At 40.9% G+C, this 26392-nt stretch overlaps 1 protein-coding gene across 2 annotated transcripts in view; it reads right to left on the bottom strand.

The window, feature by feature from the left end:
* Positions 1-26392, bottom strand: part of LOC120556972 (membrane-associated guanylate kinase, WW and PDZ domain-containing protein 3) — a 141749-nt gene that overhangs the window by 41280 nt on the left and 74077 nt on the right. For both annotated transcript variants that reach the window (XM_039796911.1, XM_039796910.1), the window contains exon 2: positions 6137-6253. In XM_039796911.1, coding sequence (XP_039652845.1) covers positions 6137-6253 — 117 coding nt within the window. The remainder of the gene's footprint in view (positions 1-6136; positions 6254-26392) is intronic.

Raw genomic sequence — 26392 nt, 5'->3', positions numbered from 1 at the left:
CCGAAGTGTAAAAAGGACAATTCAGAGTTGAAGCTGAAACCTCACAATGACAACAAGTAAGTTTGTAATGTTTACACTTGACAAATGAGATATAACATGGTAATAAGTGACCTTTTGAGGTGCTTTTATGCATATTCTGTTACCTTTCTCTGTTTCCATTCTTTATGCTAAGCTAAGCAAACCGTCTGCTGGTTGTAGCTTTGTATCCAGGAGAGACAAAAATGTGCTATCGATCCCTTCATCTAACTCTTGGCAAGAAAACAAATAAGTCCATTTCCCAAAATGTCAAACTATGACTTTAATTTCATGACCATGCACAGTGATCAAAGCCATGTGTTTACATTTGTGTGTGTGTGTGTGTGTGGGTGTGTGTGTGTGTATCCTGGACTGAAACAAATTGTCACTTTAGTCTTGCAAGGTCTCACGGCTGTGCACTACTGAGACATATTTTTTTCGAAGTGTCTGGACTGAGAAGATGTCACAATGGGAACATCAGAGGTAGTCAGTCAGAAATGGCAGCCCATAAATTTAACATGGTGATTTTGTGCATAATTTTATGTTGGTGGTACTTAAGAAAAAAAGATGGCTTAGGGCTTTGCTGTTGAAACGACGAGAAAGAAAGAGGGAACAAGAGAGGAAAGAGGATAATTACAAAGCCAAAGTCTTTTAGTCCTTTTGTGAAGTGTTTGCTCTTAGGATTCTGAGGCAAGCTCTGTCATATGGCTTAATCTGATGTTTTCACGTTGTAAAAAAGAGTTTAGCTATTAACATTTCACAAGAAATACAAAACTTCAACCTTCTACCATTATTCTTTATCCTAAAATATAATAATAATCAACTGAGGAGAGGGAGAAGAAGGAGCATGAGAAGAGGAAATCTTCTCCTGAAATGGTTGCATCAAATCAGGCAGAAAGGTCACAGCTATGTGTCCATGACGTGTACCAGCTCGTCTCTGCATTTCTGTCCATGTGTACGTGCACCAGTGTAGTGTGTGTGTGTGTGTGTGTGTGTGTGTGTGTGTGTGTGTGTGTGTGTGTGTCTGTGTGTGTGCGTGCGCATGAGCGAGAAGGAGAGTTTGTGTGAGATCAAAATCTTTCTGCCCCTCTCTGATCTCAGTGGGGAGTCGAGGGACTGCTTGGGACCTTGAGCTCTCCGTCCTCTTAGAAAAATCCTCCTCCTTTTGTCCTCTCAAGAGCTCCTGAGAGCCTCCTCCAGCGTTTTCGTAAGAATCCTAAATAGGATGAAGCCCGTCCCAAGACCCAGTAAAGGAGTCTTAGGGATTTACCACACACAGCGTGCTCTCTTTGTCTCTCTGCTCCTCACTTTTCTCTCCTATCCCTCCATTACAGACCACACTCACTGCCTGTCTTTCTTTCATTTGAACATATCAGCTTTCATAACTGGCCTGAATGTAGAAACTATTTCATTATGGCCCCAAGCAATCCTGTGGTGTTGGTCGGACACACAAACAAGACAGCACAGATCCGCTGCAGTTGTATGAGGGTGCAGCAGTGTGGCTGGTAGTTAAGTAAAGTGGACCATTGGCAAAGTGACACGAACCGCCTCTGCTAATCCTCCTGCCGTCTGCCTGATTGCCACACACGTTTTTGGTATAAATCCACCATGAGATATGCTTATTTATCATCAATTTGTGATGTCCAGCACATTAAAAAGAACTGTATTGATTTCCCACAATGGGAAAATGATTTCTTCAAGTTTCAGTGCCAAAGAGTTGAGGAGTCCGGCATGTACAGCGTGTTTAGAGGGTGACGCTGTGAGAGCAAGACAACTGGAGTTTGGGAGAAAAAGCAACAGACAAGCCTCAACTAACACCTGCATTGCACTGTGGTCCACTGTGGTTAATGTCAGTTAGTTGTCTGCTAGTCTCGCTTTGCCAGACTTTCCTCCACAGCGCTGCGGAACAGGGTCTGGCTAGTCCACACAACATTGTGGGATGGTAGAAGAACGTGCTCTGGTTTATTAGCATTTCTTTAAACCAATCACAATCGTCTTGGGTGGCGCTAAGCACCGGGCAGAGCCACCGCGCCGCTGCAAAAATAGCCTCGGGAAGGAACTTGTTTAGGTGGACGTTCAAAAGTTGTTTTTCAAAACTCAGATTGGACAGATAGTCTAGCTAGCTGTCTGGATTTACCCTGCAGAGATCTGAGGAGCAGTTAACCGTAGTCCTCAGAAATACACCGGAGTTTACAGTAGAATGGTAAAACAAAGTAAGCAGGAGGTTACGGACATCCGGCCGAAAAGAGTGAAATCTGGCGGAATTTCCGGCTGTACCGAAGAAATCCCACAAGTGGAACGTCGTGGATGTAGACTAGTTGTCTGCAGAAGTGTAATACAAAACAGACCAGGCAGTGCATGTAGAGATTTAGATTTGTATGAACAATTCCTGAGCAAGGCGCCCTGACACTGAATTGATGCTCCTAAATAAAGTTGATGATTGGATTTCAAACTTTGCATTTCGTAAATACCATAAATATTTCAGAGGAAATATGTGTATACTGTATATTAATTTAACTAAAGGCAGGGCTCAATCTGGGACCCACAACTGCTCTGAATCAGGTGAAATATATATGTGGACCTTCTTAATGCACCTGATTTTGGGATGTGAATACTTAACATTGTAACTTAGAGGTTTCATTCAAACATCTTTCAAACATCAGAACTGCAAATGTATATGCTCATTATTACGGTGGTCAATACAATTAGAAAAAAATGCTTTTCTAAATTTTCTTCTATTTTTGTACTTATCTTGTCTAATCAAAATCGACTCATTGACAAATTTTCATATCACAAAAACTCATCATACACACACTTACACACACGGACACGCCTATTCATGCGCACACACCCCCATTGTAAACTGTCCCCTGTAACGTTTAGTCAAATACTGTCTTTATATGTTTTATGTTCTTTGTGTTCACAAGCTCTATGTACAGTATGTCAAATAGTCTTTGTATACTGTATGTTACATGTCTTTTACACTCATTTGGGTTATGTAAGGTTTGTGGGTTTTTCTAATTATTACTATGGCAATAATTTAATAAAAAATCGACTCATTAATATGAAGAAAGCTGCAAACCAGAAAGCAAAATTGAGTGAATCAATTTCTTTTTTAAAGGCAGACAAGGGAAATTGAAACAGAAAGAGCGAAAGTGAAACCGAGAGGGTGAAGGATGGGGGACTGAAAGCGAGCGAGTGAATGATGGAGGTGCCGTCACTGTGCGAGTCCTGGTCTCTTGCTCATTAAGACAGTAATTCAAGCCGAGGCTTAGAGAGTCAGACTTATGTAGCGAGCCCACTGGCTGTTGATGATGAATGGTGGTTGCGGGCCATAAAAACCTCAACGACCGCCACTATTGTACATGAAAAAAAAAATAGAATTTTAGATGTTTGCAGTTGAAGATCAGGGTGTGTATCAGCTGAATGTGGATGACAGAAAGCAGAGCAGGCTGTGGAGGAAAATGCAGGTTGTTTAGTTTAGTAGTAGTTTATTTTGAACATGTAAAAAAAAAAAAAAAAAAAAATATATATATATATATATATATATAAAATTAATTTTTTTTTATATATATATGGAAGATTGGAAGATTGTGATGAGACGTACATGTCCTTATTTATCTGTCATTTTAATATATAAAATTAAAATGACAGATAAATAAGGACATGTACGTCTCAGCACAATCTTCCAAAATTATTGTAAGTAATTCAAATAAGAAATTCCCATGTTCAAAAAGGAGTAGGAATAAGTTCATGAACAAACTTTTCTGGTCCTACCTCCTTTCTCTATTTTTATCCTTTAGTTAAATACAAAACAATTTTATGCTTCACTTATTTATACATCTTTACATACACGCACACTGTATATCTACCTACCTACAGCTCACATAAACCCATGTATACACATGGACATAGATGCATACATACATGCATACACACACGTTTACACTTTCTTTTTTCTTTTCCATCTATTTTCTTCATTTCCGTCTATCTATAGTAAATCAAATAATAACACATCCATACTAGACTTAGTATATAGGCCCAGGAACCATCAGTCTGTATATAATACTATTACCTTGAGTCCTTTTCGTATCCATTCAATATATTCATTTTAAATTGTCTCTTAAAATTGCTCATTGTTGTACATGATTTCATCTCTTCACTGCAGGTGTTCCATAAATTAACTCCTTTGGTTGTGATGCAGTGATATTTTGCATTTGTTCTTATAAGTTTCTTTTGAAATACCTAAATGTATTATTTATATTGTGCTATCCATTGCCCTTGGAAGAGAAATCACTGATGATGAGTTTAGTAAAAAACACAGATAAAGCTCCATCTAACCGAGCTGAGATACTCCCAGGGCAACTGAGCTTTGAAAAGAAATAACAATTCAAGTTGAACCAAACGGCTCAGCTCAGAACGTGACTGACAGGCAAATGAAATAAAGAGGGACAGTGAGTGAATGAAGGAAACCGACATGGAAGGGAAGAAGAAGGAAAAGTAAAAGTGGAGGTGGGGGGTAACAACGATATCCCTCCCTTTCCGAAACCAAAAAAATTAAATAAAGATGAAATGTAAGCAGCTTACTTCCTAAAAATGTTACACTTGTGCATCCAAGTCACCTCTGAACAAGACAGAGAGCAACCTCCAGCCCTTGGGGAGTAGAGAGCAGAGATGCTGCATGTTTGTGACAGTGCTGTGCCTAAGAGTCTGTCATCGCCTAAGGAGCAGTCACTCTGCATGGGACTAAAACCTTGACTACACTCAATTACGGCGCTCCTCTGAGCAGAGTCAGTCTTCAACAGGACGTGGGAAATATTTAGGCCAAAATATCTGTGCGAATATCATCACAGTTTCAGGATTACAGAGAATGCGTCATAGTCACGTCTCCTGTTGAAGCAATTTCACTTCAACACGTCATCTGGTGCTTGACAAATGCAGTGCAGTATCTCTGTAGACATCAGCAGAGTGTATCAGAGATGAGACGGCTTCAATTTTGGTTAGCTGTTCAGCCCTTTAGAATAAATGGAATAGGAATGAACTAGCCTTTTTAAGCTGATAAGCATCTTTGTGTATAAATGGAGTATAAATTACAAGTGCAGCAGACAGATGCCGTTTACTTGAAAGAAAAAGTCTTTCCAGGAAAATTTAATTTGGTGGCATTTGGATCATTGTGGCAAATAACCTGCATTTCTGCAACCCACACAAACCTTAATCAGGATATTTATTTGCTGTAAACAGCCGTGTCACTCTAATTTTGGTAATTGTCATGCTTTCATTTGAAAGATTACAATATTCAAGCTCATAAACCCAAACCCAGCATCAGCAGGCTGTGATGTGAAATGTTTTTTTTTTTTTCCCTTTCTCTGAGCTCATGGAAAGTGACAGATGTTAGTTTTTTTTGCCTGCATGGTCAATTTTAAAATACTTAACACTCCAAATACATGTCATGCAGCAACTATACAGAATATTAGATCAACAGCTGTTTTGCAATATTAACATTTTAATTTTTTTGCAATTAATTGGACATTTCCATTAGAATTACTGTTAGCTACTGTTCTTTGCAGTGGTTCTTGGCAGTCTGCAATACCAATCTCTTTATTTACCACTCCATTACTGATTCCGGTGATGGCCAAACTGAGCAGAATGTCAGCGAGGGAAAGCAGAGCAGCAGAGCGAAAACACAAGGTTATTTATGGAAAAATTATGGCTTTGATCACGGTGATGACACGGCACAGAAGTAAATAAGTTACATTAGAGAGATGTCCTTGGTCGGGTTGCTATGGTGACATTGAAGTCTGTGTGTTTTGTAAAGTGTGTGACAGAGAGCTGTGAGAGGATGAAAATGTGTGAGTGCAAGCATGTGAGTGTGGTATGCGTATAAAGTCCATAACGTACTAGAAAGAGAACACATTAATGCTGCTTCCAGTGGGTTGCATATCCAGCTGTGTGATGCATACAGAACATCGTCAGTGCTCCCACAAGATGCTCAGATAAAAGCACATATGCACTGGAAAGTAGGTTACACTATACATTCATGGCTTGCTTTGTGCTTGCAGGTGCTTTTGAGTGTAGCAAATGAGTGTTACGTATGCAGTCCTGTACAGTATGGTGTACTTACAGGGGATGGTGCGTAGGTAGAGGTTGTCCCGTATGATTTGTTGGAGCTTGTGGTCCAGCGAGCCCTTCTGAAACTGCAGGCTGAGGTAGTGGCGCAGGTCCGTGTTCAATACTTTACCTGCAAAAACAGAGGCAGAAGGGGTCAATACAAACGTGGCCGTGCTCTCTCTGATGGGTTTACGTCCAATCCAAGTGACATGTACCCATAGAAAGTGATCAATACCACAGAACCAGAGCAAACCGTTTTTCTACCTGACTAAACGGTTAACATTTTAGAGCGTAGATGTTGCATTTACTTGTGCTTTTTTGTTTTGTTTTTACAGATATTGAGTGCTGCTTAATTTCAAAATAGATTCCCTCCTGAGGGATTTAACCAAATTTATTTAGACTCATACTCCTAAGCACCTGCCTGATAGGATGAGATAAAACTAATAAAACTCTCTCAAAGCCTTTCGGATAAAATCAAACCTCACAGTTTTCACTCATAGCTGAAATATTATCCACAGGATTATACATACAGTATATGCCCGTAGGTACAGTATGGATGACCACCTGTTCTGTCTAGCTGAGAGATTAAATCCTTTTTGAGTCACCTTTTCATTCCAGTTTGATCACTGAGGGGAGATTGTAGCTGAGGAGGAGGATGAAGGTTAAACTGATTTTTAAACTCTGATCTCTTCTGTTAAATCCACTGCAATCATCATGCAGGTAAATGGAGATTGATTGTACGAGAGAGGCAACGGAGGGATATTTAGCCCGGAAACAGCTGTGTATGTATTGTTGAAAAGGGAGCACAATGCCGTACTAGAATATTTTTTCTGATTATTTTGCATACGCAGTGAAGACTGCTTGTTAAAAATACCGAGAACAAACTGAACTGGAACTGCCTTCGTTCATCTGAAGCAACAAATCTGACAAACTGCTAAGTGACAGATGATGAATGCCATACGCTTGACTGTCTTTACAGTTTCAACAATCTTACAAGCCTCAAAAACTTTTTGGCAAAGATGCGCAATGCCACAACCTCAAAAGTGAGGCGCCAGAGAGAATTTCATAAGAAAATCTGAAAAGATTTCGCCTTTGCTCTCAACTCCCAGAAGCCTTTGTAAAAACAAAGCAAGTTCATGCAAAGTTTGAGGCAGAAGAAGACTTCAGAGTCGTCATACACAAGCAGGGAAAAAAAGTTTTTCTCTGAAAGAACACGAGGAGGAGTTTGGAAAACAGGAAGAGATCTTCGGTGTCTGCCTGCCCTCAGCTTCAGAGTGAGCCTCATCTTTTGACAGACGGGGGAAAGTAGGCTTTAAAACAGTTTGACTACAGAGAAGTAATCAATTTTTTTTCTCCCATTTCTGTCCCTTATTCTGTCTCCGTCTCTCTTTCCCTCTCTGTTGCGCACACAGACCAAACTCTGCTCTGCTCTTACTCCTCTCTGCATTGCTATGAATAATAATCAGAAGGACTAAAGATGGGATCTTGCTACTGTAGACGTACTGTATGTGCTAACAGAGAGGGGAGATGTACTTGACTATGGAGGGGTGATCCAATAATGATGAGCTCTGGGAATATTTATTAACTTTTAACTATTAGATTTATTAACCCTTACATCTTCCTTTCCAACACCAACCAGCCTTTATTGTGACACCACAGAGATCCTATGTTTTTTGTGTTCACATAAGTTTTGGAGTTCGTTGTTGACTCACATCAAAATGCCCCATAATGTTCACAGGCCTCGCTGCCATCTGACGCCGTTTTAGGAGCAATCATCCCGGCGGGCCTGGCTTTTCAGAATAAAGGTTGCACATTTTCGGTCTGCCTCTCCAAAGAGGGCTGCATCACAGCTGGTCTAGCAGACAAACAGACTGAGACTGGGGAACCGAGGCCCAATCTGGCAACTTCATCTCAAAACAGAATATCCTTTTTGTTCAAATTCAGCTCACACACAAGGGAATTAATAGGGAACAACAAACTACATGTGCTCCATATGCTTTCAGATAGAGAGATGGCATCCAAGGGAGGATTCAACAAAGTTAGCTTAAAAAAATAGCCTCTCCAAAACATTTGGCCATTAGACATAAGATACATGAAACGTCATCAGTCTGTTGGTTATCCTGGGTTGACTCAAAGCTCGTCCAAACATGTGACACGTCAACTACCTTTTCAGTGATGTTCAGCATGTGTTGTAGTATTTGCTGTCAATATTTCAACAGCAAGAGCACCAACGATAGGTGCACTGTGGATAGGATCTTTACATGAGTGAAAGCTGCATTTCTTCTCCGTTCTTGCATGGATGCAGATTCTTGCCTATTATGAGGTAGACAACTCAGAAAATAGTCAGATATTAACCTGCCATGCTAGCTGATGACGTTTTGAAATGATATCTTCTGAATGGCTTGGATAATACGATTTTTGGGAATGTCTTTTTTATTTCTATGTCTTGGTTCCTACTCTTTCCGTGAGGAGTCTTATGCGAGGATTTTCTTTTTGAGCGGTTTTCCTTTCTCTTCTCCGAGATCATTGATGTGGTGGGCCTGCAAAGCCCATTGAGACTTTGCATGTAATATTGGGCTTTACAAATACACTTGACTTTACTAGTTTTTTTGATCTTTCACCGTCTCAACATCTCCCTGAGCACGAGCCAATCACACCAAATATTACTCTACACATTGAACCCTTAATTGCAGGATAACACCGCGTGCATTTGTGAAGATGAAACTCTCTCTTTGATGATGAAAGTAGTCAATGGCTCTCTGTAACTCACACATGCCTCAACCTTTAGTAGCCAACAGGCCTCATCAGCAGTAGATGTTTGTGGCTGTACAGTAGAGCTACAGTACCAGGTGTCTCACCGCAAGACAGTAGAGCAAACATGCTCATTCACACTTCACTGGATAAATAAAATTTTAAAAAAAGCATGCACACACATAGACACACAAACATTGCTCTGATCTGTTCATTGCGGTACAAGTACAGCGCTACAGCTCTGGCCTGTGGGGCTTCCTGGGTCCTGTCAGACAATGAGGCTGTCACAGCAGAGTTCCTCATTCCTCCTCCCCACAGATAACACGGCTATTGTAGCAGGCCTCATTTTTCTGTGACGGGGACTCAAAGTGCTCTATTGTGCCTCATCGGCCACCCACTCACTTGCAAGTTACTTCTCTACAGCCAGCTAGGAAGATGAGCAAACAGTACAGTAACTGTCTCTTTACAATAGAAAATAATAAGGTACGGTCTCGTTTCTGTCACATTTCTCCTTTAAAAATACTGTAAGTTGTCTCTCTTTTCTCAACTTTCACTGTCTTTTTTATTTCACAATGACTGCAGTCATTGTGATGGCAGAAAATTGTCTCTAATTTATTTTGTGTGTTATGTCATGAGCTGTAATCTGAGACTTCCTCCAAATTGGATCAGATTAGACTATAATCAAACGACTGGTTCCTTCTTTAAATGAAGGTGTTGCTTCACACTCAGCTCATCCAAAGATCCTCTGCTCTCCTCTGCTAACTTGTTATTTTTGTCATGAAGTGACGACAGGAGATGTCTCATAAAAGAGCAAGGTCACCCACGAGAATCCTTGAGCACCGTGCTGCCAGTTCACATGGCATCAGCAGTACTCCTCTCCTCAAAAACAGGAGGCTCAAGAGAAAATATCTGCAGTGATGGAAGCAGCGCGCCTGGCACCCCTAGTGAAGCAACAGCCTGTTAACATCCTCACTTAGACCAACACCTCACTCAGAAGCCACAGAATTAGATTAACACTCCAAGCTCAAGACATAACTCTCTCTCACACACAAGCACATGTCAAGCATCCGTTTGAAGAGACTTGTGAATGTTATCGGGAAAAATGCACTCATTTACTTTGTGAAAATGATTATGTAAGATCAGAAGACTGAAAACACATCATGTCATTTTTTTAAACTAAAGTACTGAGATCACTGTAAACGATAAATAAAGGAAAAATCAATCTGCCATCAGTTATATTAGTGATGTTCGTTTTATTCCCTGATATAATTTATGTTTTGTTGTTGTTGTTTTAGTTTTGGGTGTTGCTCCAACTGTCTGTCAATTTGCCTCACCTACTTCTTAATCTTACTGTGTTTTCTAAATTTCCTAGAACTCATGGAGAAATGGTTTAAATTGCTGCTGTCTATTACTTTTAGGTTTTAAATCTGTAATATTACTTTATCTTATAGGTGCAAATATTTTTTTTTATTATATTCTTCTAAATAGCACATTCTAACCAAGTATTTAATTTCGATGTAATCAGAAGTGCAAGTGCCTTGTCTTAAAGGAATAGTTCAACATTTTGCTTTCTTGCTGAGCGTTATATGAGATGATAGATATAATCTACAACATCTACAAAAAATATTAGATAGTGTAAGTATTATTGTATATTGTTTGTTTAATACAAATAATAAAGTATAAAGAGGAAATGCTGTGGTCTTACAGGGGGGTTACATGCTGGACTATTTCTTGGCCTGGAAAAGTGACTTTCTTCCTGGTTCCAGTCTTTATGCTAAGCTAAGCTAAACGTTGGCTGGCTGTAGCTTCATATTTGTTGTGCAGACATGAGAGTGGCGTCAATCTTCTAAACTCACTCTCGGCAAGAAAACACAGCCTAGGAGCATGGCAGTGCATGGACAATCATTGTATCCTCTTGATGGGCCTTTTTTTCCCAACACAGTGAAATGTGAGCAAAAATCTGGTTTCTATTGCGACATTTCATTCTGAGGCACTCTCCCCGAGGCATGTGTGACGTCCGCAGGGAGGTCATTATCTCTGTTGTTTAAGAATCTTCTGAATAGGGAATATGTCTTCAGAACTGGAGCTGTTCAGGGACACCTTTCTCAGCGCACAAGGTCATCTCATAGAGGGACTAACGGCAGGAATTCTACACATTTTGCCAAAACACATTTGAAAAGTCACGGGTTACATGTGTGCCTGGAACGTATATGCAAAATACTGCATTCTCTGTCTCTCACATTATTTAGACTGAACACCTTCCTCTCTTTTCTCTCTATAATAGATACCCATGGGACTTCCAGACACTTGCTGCACTACAACATACAGTAAGCTTTTATCCAAACATCTTTACTGTGTAACGAGTGGATCATTTTTAGGCAGAGGGGGAACGTAGCTGACAAAATGTACTTTATTAAAAAGGGAAAATATGCTTTAGGCACAAACACAACTTGGTTAGGATTTGGAAAAGATCCTGGGCTGGGTTACATAACTATGATTGTGGTGGTGGTTAAAAGAAACCAAATGCTGGCTTTGAGTAGTGAACAAGAAATGAACAGCAGTCTCGGTTTAATGGTTTGTTTACCCATCCAACCACCCTACCTTTTGCCTTTGCAGACTATGTGGCTCCCTGGCAACTTCACAAATTGTTATCACAATACTTCTTCCTTTGCTCCGATGGACAAGGGTCATAATTCATACGGCCACTAGAGGGCTTTGCCACTTAAATGTAAGCATGTCATTTTTTGGCTGATGCAGTCAATTTTAATGAGAGGACCGACTCGTATTGTTCAAACCCAGTGATTTTTATTTTAAATTCTAGTTGGGATCCCAAATATGTATTTTTGCATCAATGTGATGAATTACCTTGATTTCTCTGGTATTACATTTGCTGGTATATATATATATATATATATATATATATATACTATATATATATATATATATATATATATATATATATATATATATATATATATATATATATATATATATATATATATATATACTACCTTACTTTGTCACAACCAAGGAAGGCAAGACCACACATGAGTTGTAACTATAAATAGGTATAATATTTTACATAACTGAAAGAGAAAAGAATGAAAGACAAACTAAATTCAACAAAATCAAAGGTGAGCTGATGACCCAACTCCCACCAGGAAGTGCACGTCCAGAGAATTGTCTGTCAATAATGGGACATAAAATTATATTATAATTAGGTGATAGAGGTTTTATTTATATCGCCCAACCCTTGCTTCTATAAAAGAAAAAGAGGAAGAAGCTGATATATAATATGCAATACTGTCAGACAGTGTGGATGTTTTCAATAAAGCTGCTTCTTAATGGTTTAATTAGTAAAAGTGAATTACATAAATTGTATTTATCAACTTAGAATAATAGGTCACTGTACTGTATATGGTATATTTATGACCTTTGCTTTAAGACCCACAGCTATTGCTGATTGTGTGTGTTTATTTTCTGTGCAGTATTACATGCATTTGCACCAACAACAAAAAATAAAAACAAGGACAATTAATTAAAAACATTTTTTTTTCCTAACTTTTAAAGGTCCCATGACATGGTGGTCTTTGGATGCTTTTATATAGACCTTAGTGGTCCCCTAATACTGTATCTGAAGTCTCTTTCACCAAATTCAGCCTTGGTGCAGAATTACAGCCACTAGAGCCAGTCCCACAATGAGCTTTCCTTAGTATGTGCTATTTCTGTGTCTGTAGCTATTGAGGAGGAGAGAGGGGGGGAGGAAAGGTGGGGGCGTGGTCTTGACCAACTGCCACTTTGCTTGTTTGAAAGCCATGAGGTCTCTCTCTCATGGGCGGGACAAATTCTCTGGGCGGGCGAAGCAGAGAAAGGGGAGGTAACCTTGCTCCTTATGACTCATAAGGAGAAGATTCCAGATCGGCCCATCTGAGCTTTCATTTTCTCAAAGGCAGAGCAGGATACCCAGGGCTCAGTTTACACCTATCGCCATTTCTAGGCACTGGGGGACCATAGACAGGCTGGGGGAACGCATATTAATGTTAAAAAAAACTCAAAGTGAAATGTTCATGCCATGGGACCTTTAAGAAAAACCCACAAGAAGTGAAAACCAATGCATTCTGTGAATAATTATCATAAACAGTAACCTGAGCACTGTACAGCACTACCTAAAAAAACAGGGCAGTTATACTTTTAGTTTGTTTTTGGCCTGTTCTGCCTTTTTGGGTGTACCCTTGATTCTAAGATGTCACCCTGAGGTGCTTCTTACACTCTTTTAAATCCCTCTTTCTAATGCTCTGCTTCACCCATACTCGCAGGCAGGCAGATGCTACATGTAGCCCCCCAAATCTTGGCTTCCCTCTCCATCCATCATGTGATGTATGACAGGTCACCGACATCCTCTTCCTCAGACTCTCCTCTTCCCCTGTGGCACTCAGTCAAACGGGGGCTCGCTGAGGCACCAACACCTGAAAGACCTCTGGTTTGGCTACTCATCACTCTTCTGCCCTGACAGCAACGACACCCCGCTCCACCACCCTCCTCCATCCTGCTCTAATCTTGCAGCTTTGTGTGGCCATTTTAGGTGACAAAATTGCCTAAGGGCACCTTTTGAGCTGCGAGTTTCCAGCAAGACCTCTGCTCAACTTTTCAAATAGCTGTATGTGAGACCAGGATCATGGGGCATCTCGCTGACTCTGCTGAGAGAAGCAAAGACTGTGAGTGGTGTGCTATAAGCCTGGTTTATAATCTCACACCTCATGCAGTACGGTCAGTTGAATTCTCTGCGCTTATATAACTGGCATGTGGAGGGCTACAACGGCTGGAGGATTCTGCATTAGAGCAGTGGAGGGGCTCGCCTGATTGGCCACTGTGTAGCTGTGTTTCCAGTCTGTCTGCTTGGCTGGATGGCTACAGAGCTATGCAAAGTTTAACAGGCAGCGGTCTCACACGCCCAAACCTCTCTCTACACACGCTGTCATTTCACCTCATTTTAGCAGTGGGACAGAGGTCTGGCATAAGCGGCTTAAAAGGATGAACTAAAAGGGAGAGAAAAAACAACACAACAAAGTAAAAATCCAGCAAGGTGATTAGATTTGTTGTGTTAGCTTTTTTGATGTTGGCATGACTTCAGCAATTTAAAATATCCCAAGATGATGTTCAATTATTTGTGACTGCGTGTCTTAGTGGTAGACACACATGCACAAGCACACAGACACACAGACACACAGACACACAGACACACACACACAGACACACAGACACACAGACACACACACACACACACACAGACACACAGACACACACACACACACACACACACACACACACACTGTGTAGACAGAAAGTGTGTGTTAATGTTGTACCTTTAATTACAATATTACTCCAGACTGCAAATAAAATCCTCAAACCTCATATGTAATAACATTTTGGAGTAGGTATAATCTGAAAGTACGTAAAAGTCAGATGTTTTAAAATATGCAATGAGTATCTATTCTCTTTTATCATAATAAAGGCAACAGCGAAAAAAGCTGAAATTCCTTTCCACCAACACTGCATGCCGCATAGTACGACCCCCCCCCCCTCCCCCCGACAATAAAGACTACAAATATCCCCTCGTATGATCATAGCATGACACATTTCCAGCCCACTGATCACACAAGTACACAGAGAGACATCTGCCTCCGCATTTAAGTTAACTAACCATATGCTCTCCTCTCCTCTGCCCTCCACCCCCTCCCCTCAGTCCATCGCCACTCAGGAGATGGAGGCATGACCTTCCTCCTGTAAGGTAAAGGCGAGACAACTCAGCAGAACGGCAGAAGTGAGAGCGGGCTGCGGTGTGCGAATTAACAGCATCAACAGCAGGAGTGCCAGAGCTGCTGTGATAGCGTGAGGGGAAAAGAAAAAGTCCTAGTCCCAGAGAGACAAATAAAGGGTTGGGGTTGAGGAAAAGAGGAAGGAAGGAGAAAGAAAGTGCGAGAAGAGGTGGTGAGAGGAAGGAGGAGTGTTGCCCTGCAGGTGCTGAGTCATGTTGTTGCTCTATTTTGCGCTTTTGTTTTTTTTTTGCGTACCTTCACTTTTTTTGTTTCTAAAATCTTCAGAATCCATTTTTCTCTTTCTGCTGTCTCATACTCCTCTACTGTCTGGATCCTATTCTTCTACTCTCTGTTTAATGAGTCTATGGCCCATGCCTCTGTCGTATCATTAATGTGGCCTGTGCAAAAGGAGACAGCTGCAGAATGAACTCAGACCCAGGCACACAAACACTCTGTACATCCCATGTGGGTCCTCATTTAACATCTGGCTCAGCCAACATGTCTGCAAAACCTCATAAGAGAGCGTTTATCAATCCGACTGAAGTTTGCACCACATTGATATTAAAAACTGAACTTTGCTCTCCTTCGCTGTGTGTGTGGAAGCCACTGTTACATACACCTCGCATCCCTCCCTGGCACGTTATTATGACCCACTGCTTTTCTTTGCAAGACCCTGCTTGGCAGTCAAGCACTAGGATTGGCCAGGTGTCCATGCTGGCGTGTTCTGGTCCTCTCCACTGACCAATAGGCTATCCTACCCTGACCACCGGAGGTCAATGACCTAAGCGTCTACGCAGGGCAAGTTGTGGGATTTATATTAACAGGCCCATGGCATTTAAGATCAGATCAACTGGTATTAAATGGTGACAATATTGGGTATCCTAGAAAAAAAAGACGCTAAATAATACTAGCCATTAGGGCTGCAACTAACGATTATTTTAATTGTCGATTAATCTGTTGATTATCTTCTCGATTAATCGATTGGTTGTTTAGTCTATAAAATGTCAAAAAAGCCCAAGATGACGTCTTCAAATGTTTTGTTTTTGTCCACAATTGAAAGATATTCAGTTTACTGTCATAGAAGATTCAAGAAACTAGAAAATGTTCACATTTAAGAAGCTGGAATCAGAGAATTTTGACATTTCCTTCATAAAAAAATGACAGTTGAAAACCGTTGCCGATTTATTTAATAGTTAACTAATCGATTAATCAATTAAACATTGCAGCTCTAACAGCCATGCTAGTGGCTCGTTGAGACTGATGTTAGCATTTAGCTCAAATTGTGCTTTGAGCTAAATGCTAATATCAGCATGTTCAGAATTACAATGCTATCATGCTGATGTTCAGCAGATGTTAATGTATGTTTACCTTGTGCACGATTACAGATTAGCGTGTTAATTTGCTAATTAGCACCAAATACTATACAAAGTTGGACTGAGGCTGATGGGAAATGCATTAGTTTTGCAGGTCTTAAACCAAAGTATTGGAAAAAGAGTTGACCTGCCAGTGCTGCTGGATGGAAAGTCAGAAATGATCGAATTTAATGGCAATCCATAGTTGTTGAGACAAGATAAGCGTTTTCATAATTTAGATTTGACCGACAAAAATCAATAAAAATCTGTCCATCTCTTGTACTATACATGTTTTGATTTCTGACTGCCTTGCTGGCATCAGAGCGCTCTTGTTTGTTTATTGTTTCCAGATGAATCAGATTCATTCAGCTTTTATTCCAATCCACGATTTTCCCTCTGGACATGCTCCTCGTTTCGGCTCAATGCCACTTACTTTGGGAACCACCGGTGTAACCGACTTATTCGCCCCCTCTCTCCACTCCTACCTGTTTCACATGCAAAACTACATCTGGCACAAATGCATGCAAACACTGTTTCTGCTGGAGAGAAACAATTTTTTCAAGTTATATCTAAAAAAACAAGTGTGACTCAAGTGAGCCATGTTGTTCTCCGCTTGTGGGAGGGTCTGTCTAATCCCAAGCTTGTTGTCAAATCATGTCTCCATAAAAGTGAAGTCATGTTTTTTTGTGGAGCAAGAACTCGGCCAGACGTATTCAATTATTGAGAGCGGTAGAAAAAACAGTGAGAAAGAGAACGTAATAGCTACTGAAATGAGGAGGAAGCAGACCAACCTGTTCAGGCAGTCAGGAACACGAGACTAAAGTCTGGATCCTAATCTCCCACCAGCACTTACATCTAGCCTGTTTTTCTCTTTAAAATGTCACACCAAGGCACCGTAAGCACAAGTATCTCGTACAGGAAAACATGCTAGCAGACACTCAAAGTGGGAAATGCAGCTGCAAGACCTTAAACAGGCTCCACTTAGGACCGCTTTGAATGCTGTTGACTCAGTGCTGCCTAACAAATTATGTGCGTTATTGCAGCTACAGAGCTCATCAGGCATTCCTTTTGATGTTTAATGAGTCTACAATGGGTAAAAAAAAGGGCTGAATCATCCTTAACCCAAGATGGCTGTCGTAGTCTGCAGCTTTGCCATTAATCCTGCCAGCTGTCAGGGAATGATGAGAGAAATATGGGCTATCGCAGGCATCTTCCTCAATGGCGGTAGATAGTAGTCAAACGACAAAGTGCTGTTAATCAGGCATGCAAACAGGTCATGGGTTAAAAAAGGTGAGAAGGATACGGCGGACCCCTGACCATCTAGGGGGATCTGGGGGTATACTCCCTTGGAAGAAAATGTTGTTGATTTTAAAGTTTAATGCGTCAATCTGGTGCACTTTGAGAGCAAAATTAAGAGGCTAGATCTATGTAGAATCTGTACTTCATTCTCACGTTATTAGACCGTTCTGTGAGACAGCAAAGGCAAGATGATCTGCAGCTTAAGTCAAAAGCATCACTTAAACCTAACAAACATACATTAGACATCATTTTTAATATTAGTCTGTTGATCCAAAGTGCAGCGGATTAAATAAATTAACAGCTATTAAATTAAAATAGTTTCTACTGGATGATACCTGACAGATCATATGGTGAAAATAGATTACAAATATACTTTACTTGAGCAAAAGAGTAATCCAGCTCACTGTCTGAAGTTAAACAGACAACTTGTTGTAGTGGACAATAACATATTATTTTCTAACTCTCCCTACTATTTTTCTCATTGAATCTGCACAAATCAAGTAGGTGACCTATTTTGGTTTCAAAATGGCGAATTTCGCCGAAAGGTGAGGAGTTTGCATGCCTGGTTAATGCAGGCCATTGCTGAGCAAAGGATGGGAATCAGGGAAATCTCTGGCTCACTGTTTCTCTGTTTCACTCTCTCTGTGAGGTGTTTAAGTGACTGACAGATTGACAGAGGAGGATCATATTATTAATTCAACGCACACCCAAACAAAGATGGGCTTGAAATAGAACTGTAATTGTTGCTGTGGTGATGAGATGTGCTAGCCTGGTTGTTTTCAGACAGCAGCCGCCTCGCCAGATTTTGCAGAGGAAGAAAGCGAAAGAGAGCAAGACGGTGTGTGTGCCAGAGCAGAGAGAGTGAGGATTTGTGTGTCACTCTCGACTCCTCTATTCCACTGATCATTACGGTGTGTGTTTAACTATCATTAAAAGTAACTTGGTCTGAAGGTCGAGACTGATGTCAATCTGGATGCGTTTGTCGTCATACAAAGACTCCGTGAACAAAAGGTGCAGCTCACCGCCTAATTCTACTCTCCAGGCTAAGACTCCTCTACCACTTTCTCTTTTATCATCGTGGCTTCTTGTGGAAGGCGAAGGTCGGCATTTCCGTGCCGCCTGAAATGCCAGTCCATCGCCTCTAATACCATGCATTTCATTGTTGAGTGAGCAAAGAGCATCCTGGGGGCATCTTATGAAAGTGCATTGTGCTAAGAGAGCATGATGCACACGTCCGTTTCACCTCTTACGCAAACAACTACAGCGTCCAGTTACTGAACAGTCCTTGATAACTTAGATATTTGTAACATTGCTGTAGAAATGTGACAAATGTTTATTTTGTTTTAAGATCAAAACCACCCAGGTAACAGCCTGTTCTACTGGTTGGGGTCGGGTAGAAGGTACTGTACCGGATACACCAGGAGAGAGGCTCAGGAGGCAGCCTGTTCTCATGAACCATTCGTTCAAAAAGCTACGAAAAGTTAGGCCGGTTACACACTGGATGGGTCGCGCGAGCGTGTCACCTGCGTGGCGTGTCCGTTTATATTTCGGCTCCCATGTTAACAGGTTAGAGCTTACACACTGCCTGCGTGACACGCGCGTCTCGAAAACCCGTGCATGCTAGAAATAGAACCGACGCCTATTTTTCACGCGACACGCAAGCATGTTATATAAAAAAATAGAAAAAAAAAAATGTAATAGGAAAAGAGGTTTATATGTCATTTAGACACGAATACATATTAATAAATGACATGTTGGTGTTTGAAAGTCTCTAGGTTTTGATACAAATGCAGATATAAATGTAATAAAAAAAAATATTCTGTAGCCTATTTTGCCGTCAATACTGCCGACGTTGTCTTTGCTGTAATCAAATCAGTATATATTTATTTATTTGATATAAATGCAGTTATAGATGTAATTAAAAAAATAATCGATTTTCTAATATTGCCATACTGTCATTAAATCAGTATATATTTATGTTTAACATGGTATTTCATTTTATCAATGGGAAACATACATGTGTACAGACAAGGCTAGCAGCAGCAGCAACGCGTCAGACACGTTTCTGGTGTGTAAAAATCCACGCAGCTGACACGCAACAGAAACGCCACGCACACGCCACGCAGGCAGTGTGTAGCTGGCCTTAGTGTTTTAATCCAAACCACTATCTGCGGCACTTTGCTGCATGTCATTCCACCTCTCTCTCCCTTTTCATGTCTTCAGCTGTCCTGTCAAACATAGTCTAAAATGCCCAAAACATAATCTTTACCCTTAAAATAAATCCATTACCCTTAAATGTTCCACTGCCTGAAAAAAAAAGCATATTATCTGTGAGTGTTGTTTGAGAACCACAGCTTTAGGAGGACAAAAACACCCCTGCCACATTGTAAAACATTTTACAGGCAAAGCACTAGACATAGAGTATGTTGATTTGATTACAGTATTGTAGGGTGTATCCGTCCCACTTCATGCAATTAACCACAAATTATACAAACATAAAGCCAAACAAAGATTTTGCTGGAAGGAAATTTCAGGTAATATACAGAAGAGGAAGGGGAAGAAATAGTTCAGCAAACATGCAGTAAGAGGTGGAAGTTCTTAAACATCTGTCCATTTAATGCTCTGCAGCTGTGTGCATTCAGCAAATGCACCGTAATGAGCACTGAGGTGAGAAGTTCATGATGAGATATCCTGAAGATAATGACAGCTATTCCAATACCTGTCCTCACTCAATGCACACCCACTCACTCACTGTGCAGAACCTTAATCCTGGGCTCTAATCCTGCTGACTGAGAGGACCCCGAGAACCATTTATAACAACGCAAGAGATAAAGAAGACAGCACAAAATATATCCCCATGGTGTTTATGACAGGACACCCAGATTACCACAGCTCTGACACAAGGAAAGTAACTAAAGTGCAACACAGCTATATGCCAGGCCTTGCTGCTTTAGGTTATAAGCTGCCATTAAGTCTCTGCATTAAGGTCTGCTACTATTAGACTATTTATTTACGCAGCGATGGAAGTATTTTAGAGTATGATTCCATTCTTAGTCTTCCACACAGCTCACGGGGATGAATTTGTCTAGACCTTGGCCTCCTGCACTGTGAATGGATGACCGACGTGTCGGCATCTTGCCAGGATGTTACACAGACAGAGCGAAAATGTGGCAGAGAAAGTTTGTCACAGATGAAAACAGCCCCTGTTGATTAGACTGTGGAGGTGCGTTTGTGTGTCTGCAGTCGGGGATTAACTGCTCATCCTCATCATGAAGCCATATTGGCTGCAACTACCGTTTACATGCTGGGGAGTCTGCAGGGAAACAGTTGGAAACAGTATGTGCTGCACTCCTAATGGGCCTTTTTCACAGCAGACATTTTGACTTGTCGTAGTAGGAAAAGCACAGCTGGAATTGATAACCTTATCGATGGTTCAATTCCATCAAGTGTCCCAGTAAGCTATTTCAGTGAGTCAGCATGCACAATACCAGGGCCTCTCCTAAGTGGAATGCAGCCATCGTTACTGGTTTTGAATACACCTATGCTTTTGCTACTATGATATGTCAACATGTCTGCTGTGAAAAAGGTCTACTGGCAAAAGGCCAGGGTTAGTTTGAGGGATTTGGGTGCTGAGGTATAGAGGCTCTGTTGGTGGCTCTCTGAATTATTTTTCTGTGAACTGAAAAGCAGCCAGACAGCTGGGGATGCCAGACTACAGTGAGTCCTCCAGACAGAAATGTTGCTTGTACATATTGTATTTATATAAGTATTGTCATGCAGACATCTAAAGAGTCGGTTTCTGTATCAACACCCATAAGTTCTTGTGTGGCCTCTTCAGATTGAACATCTCTCCTCCATCTTCTTTTTAATTTTGTTTTACTTTGGAAAGAAAAATCTCTTGTTATTGAAAATAAAGTTATTTTTTACTAAAACTCAGGGATCATACTGGAACAGGACATTTCAAATGATTCTAAGCCCAAGGTAAGAGCACATATTTTATCAACATCTTTGCTTTTGCAGTATTTTAAGAGTAGAACTCCTTGTTTTAAGCTTCCTGGCAGTGTGTTTTCTGCTGCTTTATAAACCAACTGTAGTATTTTTTAAGATTATTTTTGGGGCATTTTCGGCCTTTATTTTTGAGAGGACAGATGAAGACATGAAAGGGGAGAGAGAGGGGCAGCAAAGGGCCGCAGGTCGGAGTTGAACCCGGGCCTGCAGGAGTACTCCTCTACGGGACTACGGGCGGAAAATAACACTTGTGCTACAACCTGGCACAGTGCATCTCTCCTTCTTCTTATACAAGCTTAATGTTAACTTGTGCATTGTCCCTGTTTTAAATAAAATGAATCTGAAATGAATCTATATATGGGCGCCTGCTCTACCAACTGAGCTATCTGGGCGCCCCAACTGTAGTATTTTTGAAATAAATTCTTTGACAAACAGGAAGCCAGTGTAAAGCCCTCAGAACTGGAGTGATGTGACCCACTTTCTAGGTCTTGGTGAGGACTCGAGCAGCAGCGTTCTGAATCAGCCGCAGATGTCTAATCAAATTCTTCAGGCAGACCGGTAAAGACGTTAACACTAGTCTAATCTACTTAAGACATATGCATGGACAAGCATTTATCAGAATCAGAGGGAGAAAAAGAGAGAGTAGAGGAAAGAAACAAAAAGGCGAGGGAAGAAGGATGACCTTCTCAGAAACCAAGTTAACTTGCAGCTTACAAACATAGGGCTGTAATGATGCCTGCACTACAGGTTCTGGTGCTGACTCAACTCAAACAATGTGAAAGGGGAGAGACTTCGTGGAGGAGCACAGGATTTCTGCTAGTTGTGTTGACACTTACTGGGCAAGAAGTCAATGGAGACAAGCATGGAGGGCAAGCTTTGACATGTTTGTGGCTTAGGGGAAAGTCTGCTCTCAGACACACATACACACTGGAAGGACAGAAGGGAGAATAAGTCAGCACAGCCTGGAGTTGAATGGAAGAGGAAGTAACAGGTGAGGAGAAGAGAAGAGTTAGTGGTGGCCGGGGACAACCGCATGACGACCTGGCTCAGATGTGTGCGTTGACCTGTTAATAATCTCACATAGGTGGTTGACTACAAAGGGGTAGACACTGAGCATGAATAGCTCAGATGCAAACAACAGTATCTTACTTTAAATCATACACAAACATTTTTGGCAAGGAGGAGAATTTCCGAGCAAACTCTCTAAGGGTTGTGATTAAGATGTTTCACAGTGCATCAATACATTTTAATATTCTCTGAAGATTACAAAAACAGTAAATGTAAGAGGATAGTAAATATTGAATTTTAAACTTAAAAATACAGAAGTCAAAAATCCAACAAATGTAGCCCATGAAATACGTATTACTGCATTAACACTGCAAATTATTTTTGGAAAATCTGCAGCCGATGTCAATACAGCCAACACAATTTGATTTCATTTTTGCTTAATCTGTTGAAATTTTCTCAAACTCATCACTTAATATATAAATATATAATTTTTTTTTTTTTTAAATGTCTTGAAATTGCTTGTTTTGTCCAACCGACAGTCCAATTCAATTTACAACAATAACAAAACTGAGAAAAGAAGCTGGAACCAGTGACTGTCTGGCATTTCTGCTTGAAAAATTATTTAAATGATGAATACATTTTCTGTTGATCAACTGTTGAATTAATTGACTAACCGTTTCAGCACTATCCCTCAACTACATCACCCCTGCTGATTTAACTGTTCAGCATACAAGTTTACATACTTTGTATATATATATATATATATATATATATAAATATATATATATATAAAAAATGCTTATTATATCAACGTCTAGAAAGAATATATATTTTCAAGCTTCTGCCAACGCACATATCACAAATGAGGCATCATGCAGCAGCGGTCTGTGAAGTAAAAACAATGTGTTTTCATAACCTCTCTGAACCAGAGGCTGTGCACACCGGAATCTATTTTTTTCTCCCCCATTTGCACATTACCAATTCAAAAAGAAAACCAATCCATTGCAGTCTGAATCCCTTCTTCACGTTAAAATCTGCAACGGATACATTAATTCTTGAAGACAGACAACCTCACATATCAGCGCAGAGTTGATAGCAGCAGGGAGAAGGAAAAAAAAATAGACCACATCTTTTCTGCAGACAAATTATGTAAGTGACCGACTATCCAGACCTGAGGAGTCAAGGCATCTCAGGCAGGATGCCTGCTGAGCAAGTGGATCATGATGTAACGTGATGAATCTCCGGGGAGACGCGGAGTAAGGATGTTAGGGGGAGCCATTTTTCAGAGAGCAACCGGTACTGCAGCAGGGATGCATGACAAACACACACGCACATGCATGCAAACGAATACACGTCTACTTATGAAAGCACATGGAAATGTTATGAATGCACAAATATAATCTAGACGTTGATATAATGAGCATTTTTACAACCCACTCTGGTCATTCAAACATACCTCTATTCTATTGTATTTCATTGATTTTGTTATGGATCACTGTTTATTTGGATCCCATTAATTGTTACCTTGGCAATAGTCTGACTCTGGATCAACGGAAATACATTTACCCTTCTCAAAATCCCTTTGCTATGGGAAACAACAACAACAAACTTCTAGCTAGCAAGCTACATGCTGAAAATGGCAAGTTTTGAAGAAAATGTGGGTCATGCAGCAAGGCAGGTCTGCTTGGTTCTTTCGGGGAATGATTGTAAAGATTTACAAAAAATATGTTTACAGCATTTACTCTCTAACTGGGACGTTTTGGGACGTTTTGGGATCTTTTGGGATCTTTTGGCGATGATTGCTATGGATGAAGTACACACGGTGATACACCGGTAAGAGCAAATGATGTTTAACCATGTATCCAGCTAATTTAAAATGCTCACGTTACTGTATTGAACAGATAACTTCAGTTAACATTGTATGTGCCGTTTAGTTTTTTTGCGGGGTGCAAATGTTCCACCAAAACAAGTTCCTTCCAGAGACTATAAGCGTTTTCCCATTACATGGTACCTGCTCGACTCGCCTCGAATCTACTCCGCCGTCGAGGTTCCAAGCGACCAGAAGGGGCCGAGAAAACCTGCAGACTACTGATTGGTCGGAGAGAATCGTCACTAATCACTGCGTCATCATTGCTAGCGACAGACGGGGGTGTCCTGAACAAACCCGCCATTTTTAAATCGTTGGCAACCGCCACATGCAGAGAACCAAAACAACACACCTTCGACGTTCTGTGTGTGTGTGTTGTGTTAGGTCACAGCAGTTTCCTGCGGCGTCGCTATGACGACCAGCCACGTTCGCCTCACGCATGAGGTGGTACTAAATCTGCAATGGAAAATGGAGGACGGGGCACCGCAGCCGAGTCACCGTCGCTGCGTCCGGAGTTTAGCGCCGCCCAAGATGATTGTGATTGGTTTAAAGAAATGCAAACAACCCAGAGCATGTTTTTCCTCCTATCCCAGAATGTATCTGTGGTATAGCCAGACCTTACTCCACAGTGCTGTGGAGTTATGTATGGCAATGGGAGACTACCTTGGCAACAATCAGTCCACCTGAGGTCCATATTAAAAGAATATACTATGATCAACAAATTACACTTATGCTACAGTATGCATACAGTATATTATACACCTACAGCAATAAAAACAATGTTATAAAACAATAGTTATTGATTTTTTACTACAGTATGTGGCAGGTTTGTAAGCTTTTCATCCCTAACGGGACAAATAGTCATAATAAAAATGATACAGAAATACCAATATATTTTAAGTTTATACCTGCAGATAACTTCAGCAACAGTAAATTGACAGCAGCATCCCTCACACACAGTGCATACACACATAGCCTTCCTCGTAGTATAGCTGTGGTGCACAGAGGGCAGATAGAAAATCCTCACTCTTGATTCACTCCAAACCTTAGACCTTTCCAATAATCACATCCAGACGAGTGCTCGACACCCAGGATGATCACAGCTCTAATCCCCATACTCATGTGGGGTACAGCTACCAATTGTTGCTGTAGAGTAATTGCTCTGCATAGTAATTATCCTCCATAAACACTGTTGCTGTATGCCCCCCTGAAGAACCAGCTGTAATTATTTCCTTTGAAAGGGAATTTTTCATTGCCTTAAATGAAACCACTTAGCGGAAAGTAACTTTTAAGGTTTTGCAGTTGTGTAATGAGGGGATATTCTTGTTAAATGGAGCCTCGGCAGGCTTTCCTTTGAAAGGCTGGCATTGGTTTGAAAGAGTGTGAGAGAGAAATAGAAAGAGGGAGAGATTAAGGGAGGGTGGGAGGGATGGCTGTAGGCAAGGAAGTGGAAAGTTTATCGTCATTTCAAGGTTGTGGTGTATCCCATCCACCTGTGAAGCTTCATTGAACACATCGCTCTTCATGGGCTATAAACAACACACTAACAATTGCCTGCTGGCCACACACACACACACACACACCTGTATTTATACACTAATTCCTCCCTCTAATGTGTTCTGCAGCAAATCTCCGCGGTGGCAGCATGAAGCATGCTGACACCTCTATATAAATTATGAAAGCATAGACCAAATCAGGCATTAGTCTCTGTCTAGCTCTAACAAAAGCACATTGGGGCCACCTTCAAGCAATCCAATGGTGAATTAAAAAGTGTGGATAAATCAAGCTGTCAAAGATTTTGCATCAACCTGCAAACTGCCAGATTAAAATAGTCCCTGTGCCTACAAAAGCTTTGCCAATAGTCCCTAGACAGCTTTGCCACCCACTCTGTATGGTTCAACAGCACTGCACCGACCACACAACCAAGCCCTCCACCTCAATAGAGAGCACACCACCCCAAATCAATTAGAGCTGAATTATGCTGTTTGAGGGAGGTTATTTATCTCTACCAATATCCACAAGGAAAGACCATAAGGGGTTTTGGAGGACAATGATTAATTTAATCAAGTGTGAGTGAACTTTCTCCAAAAATCATGCCGCTCCGACAGATAATCCGCTTTCCCTGAAACGTTTCCAACAGGATTAGCCCCCGAGGGAAGCCTGGATGT

Source organism: Perca fluviatilis, chromosome 4, assembly GCF_010015445.1.
Source record: "Perca fluviatilis chromosome 4, GENO_Pfluv_1.0, whole genome shotgun sequence".
Lineage (NCBI taxonomy): Eukaryota > Metazoa > Chordata > Actinopteri > Perciformes > Percidae > Perca > Perca fluviatilis.
Note: the sequence above shows the minus strand (reverse complement) of the source record. Positions and strands in the feature narration are given on the sequence as shown.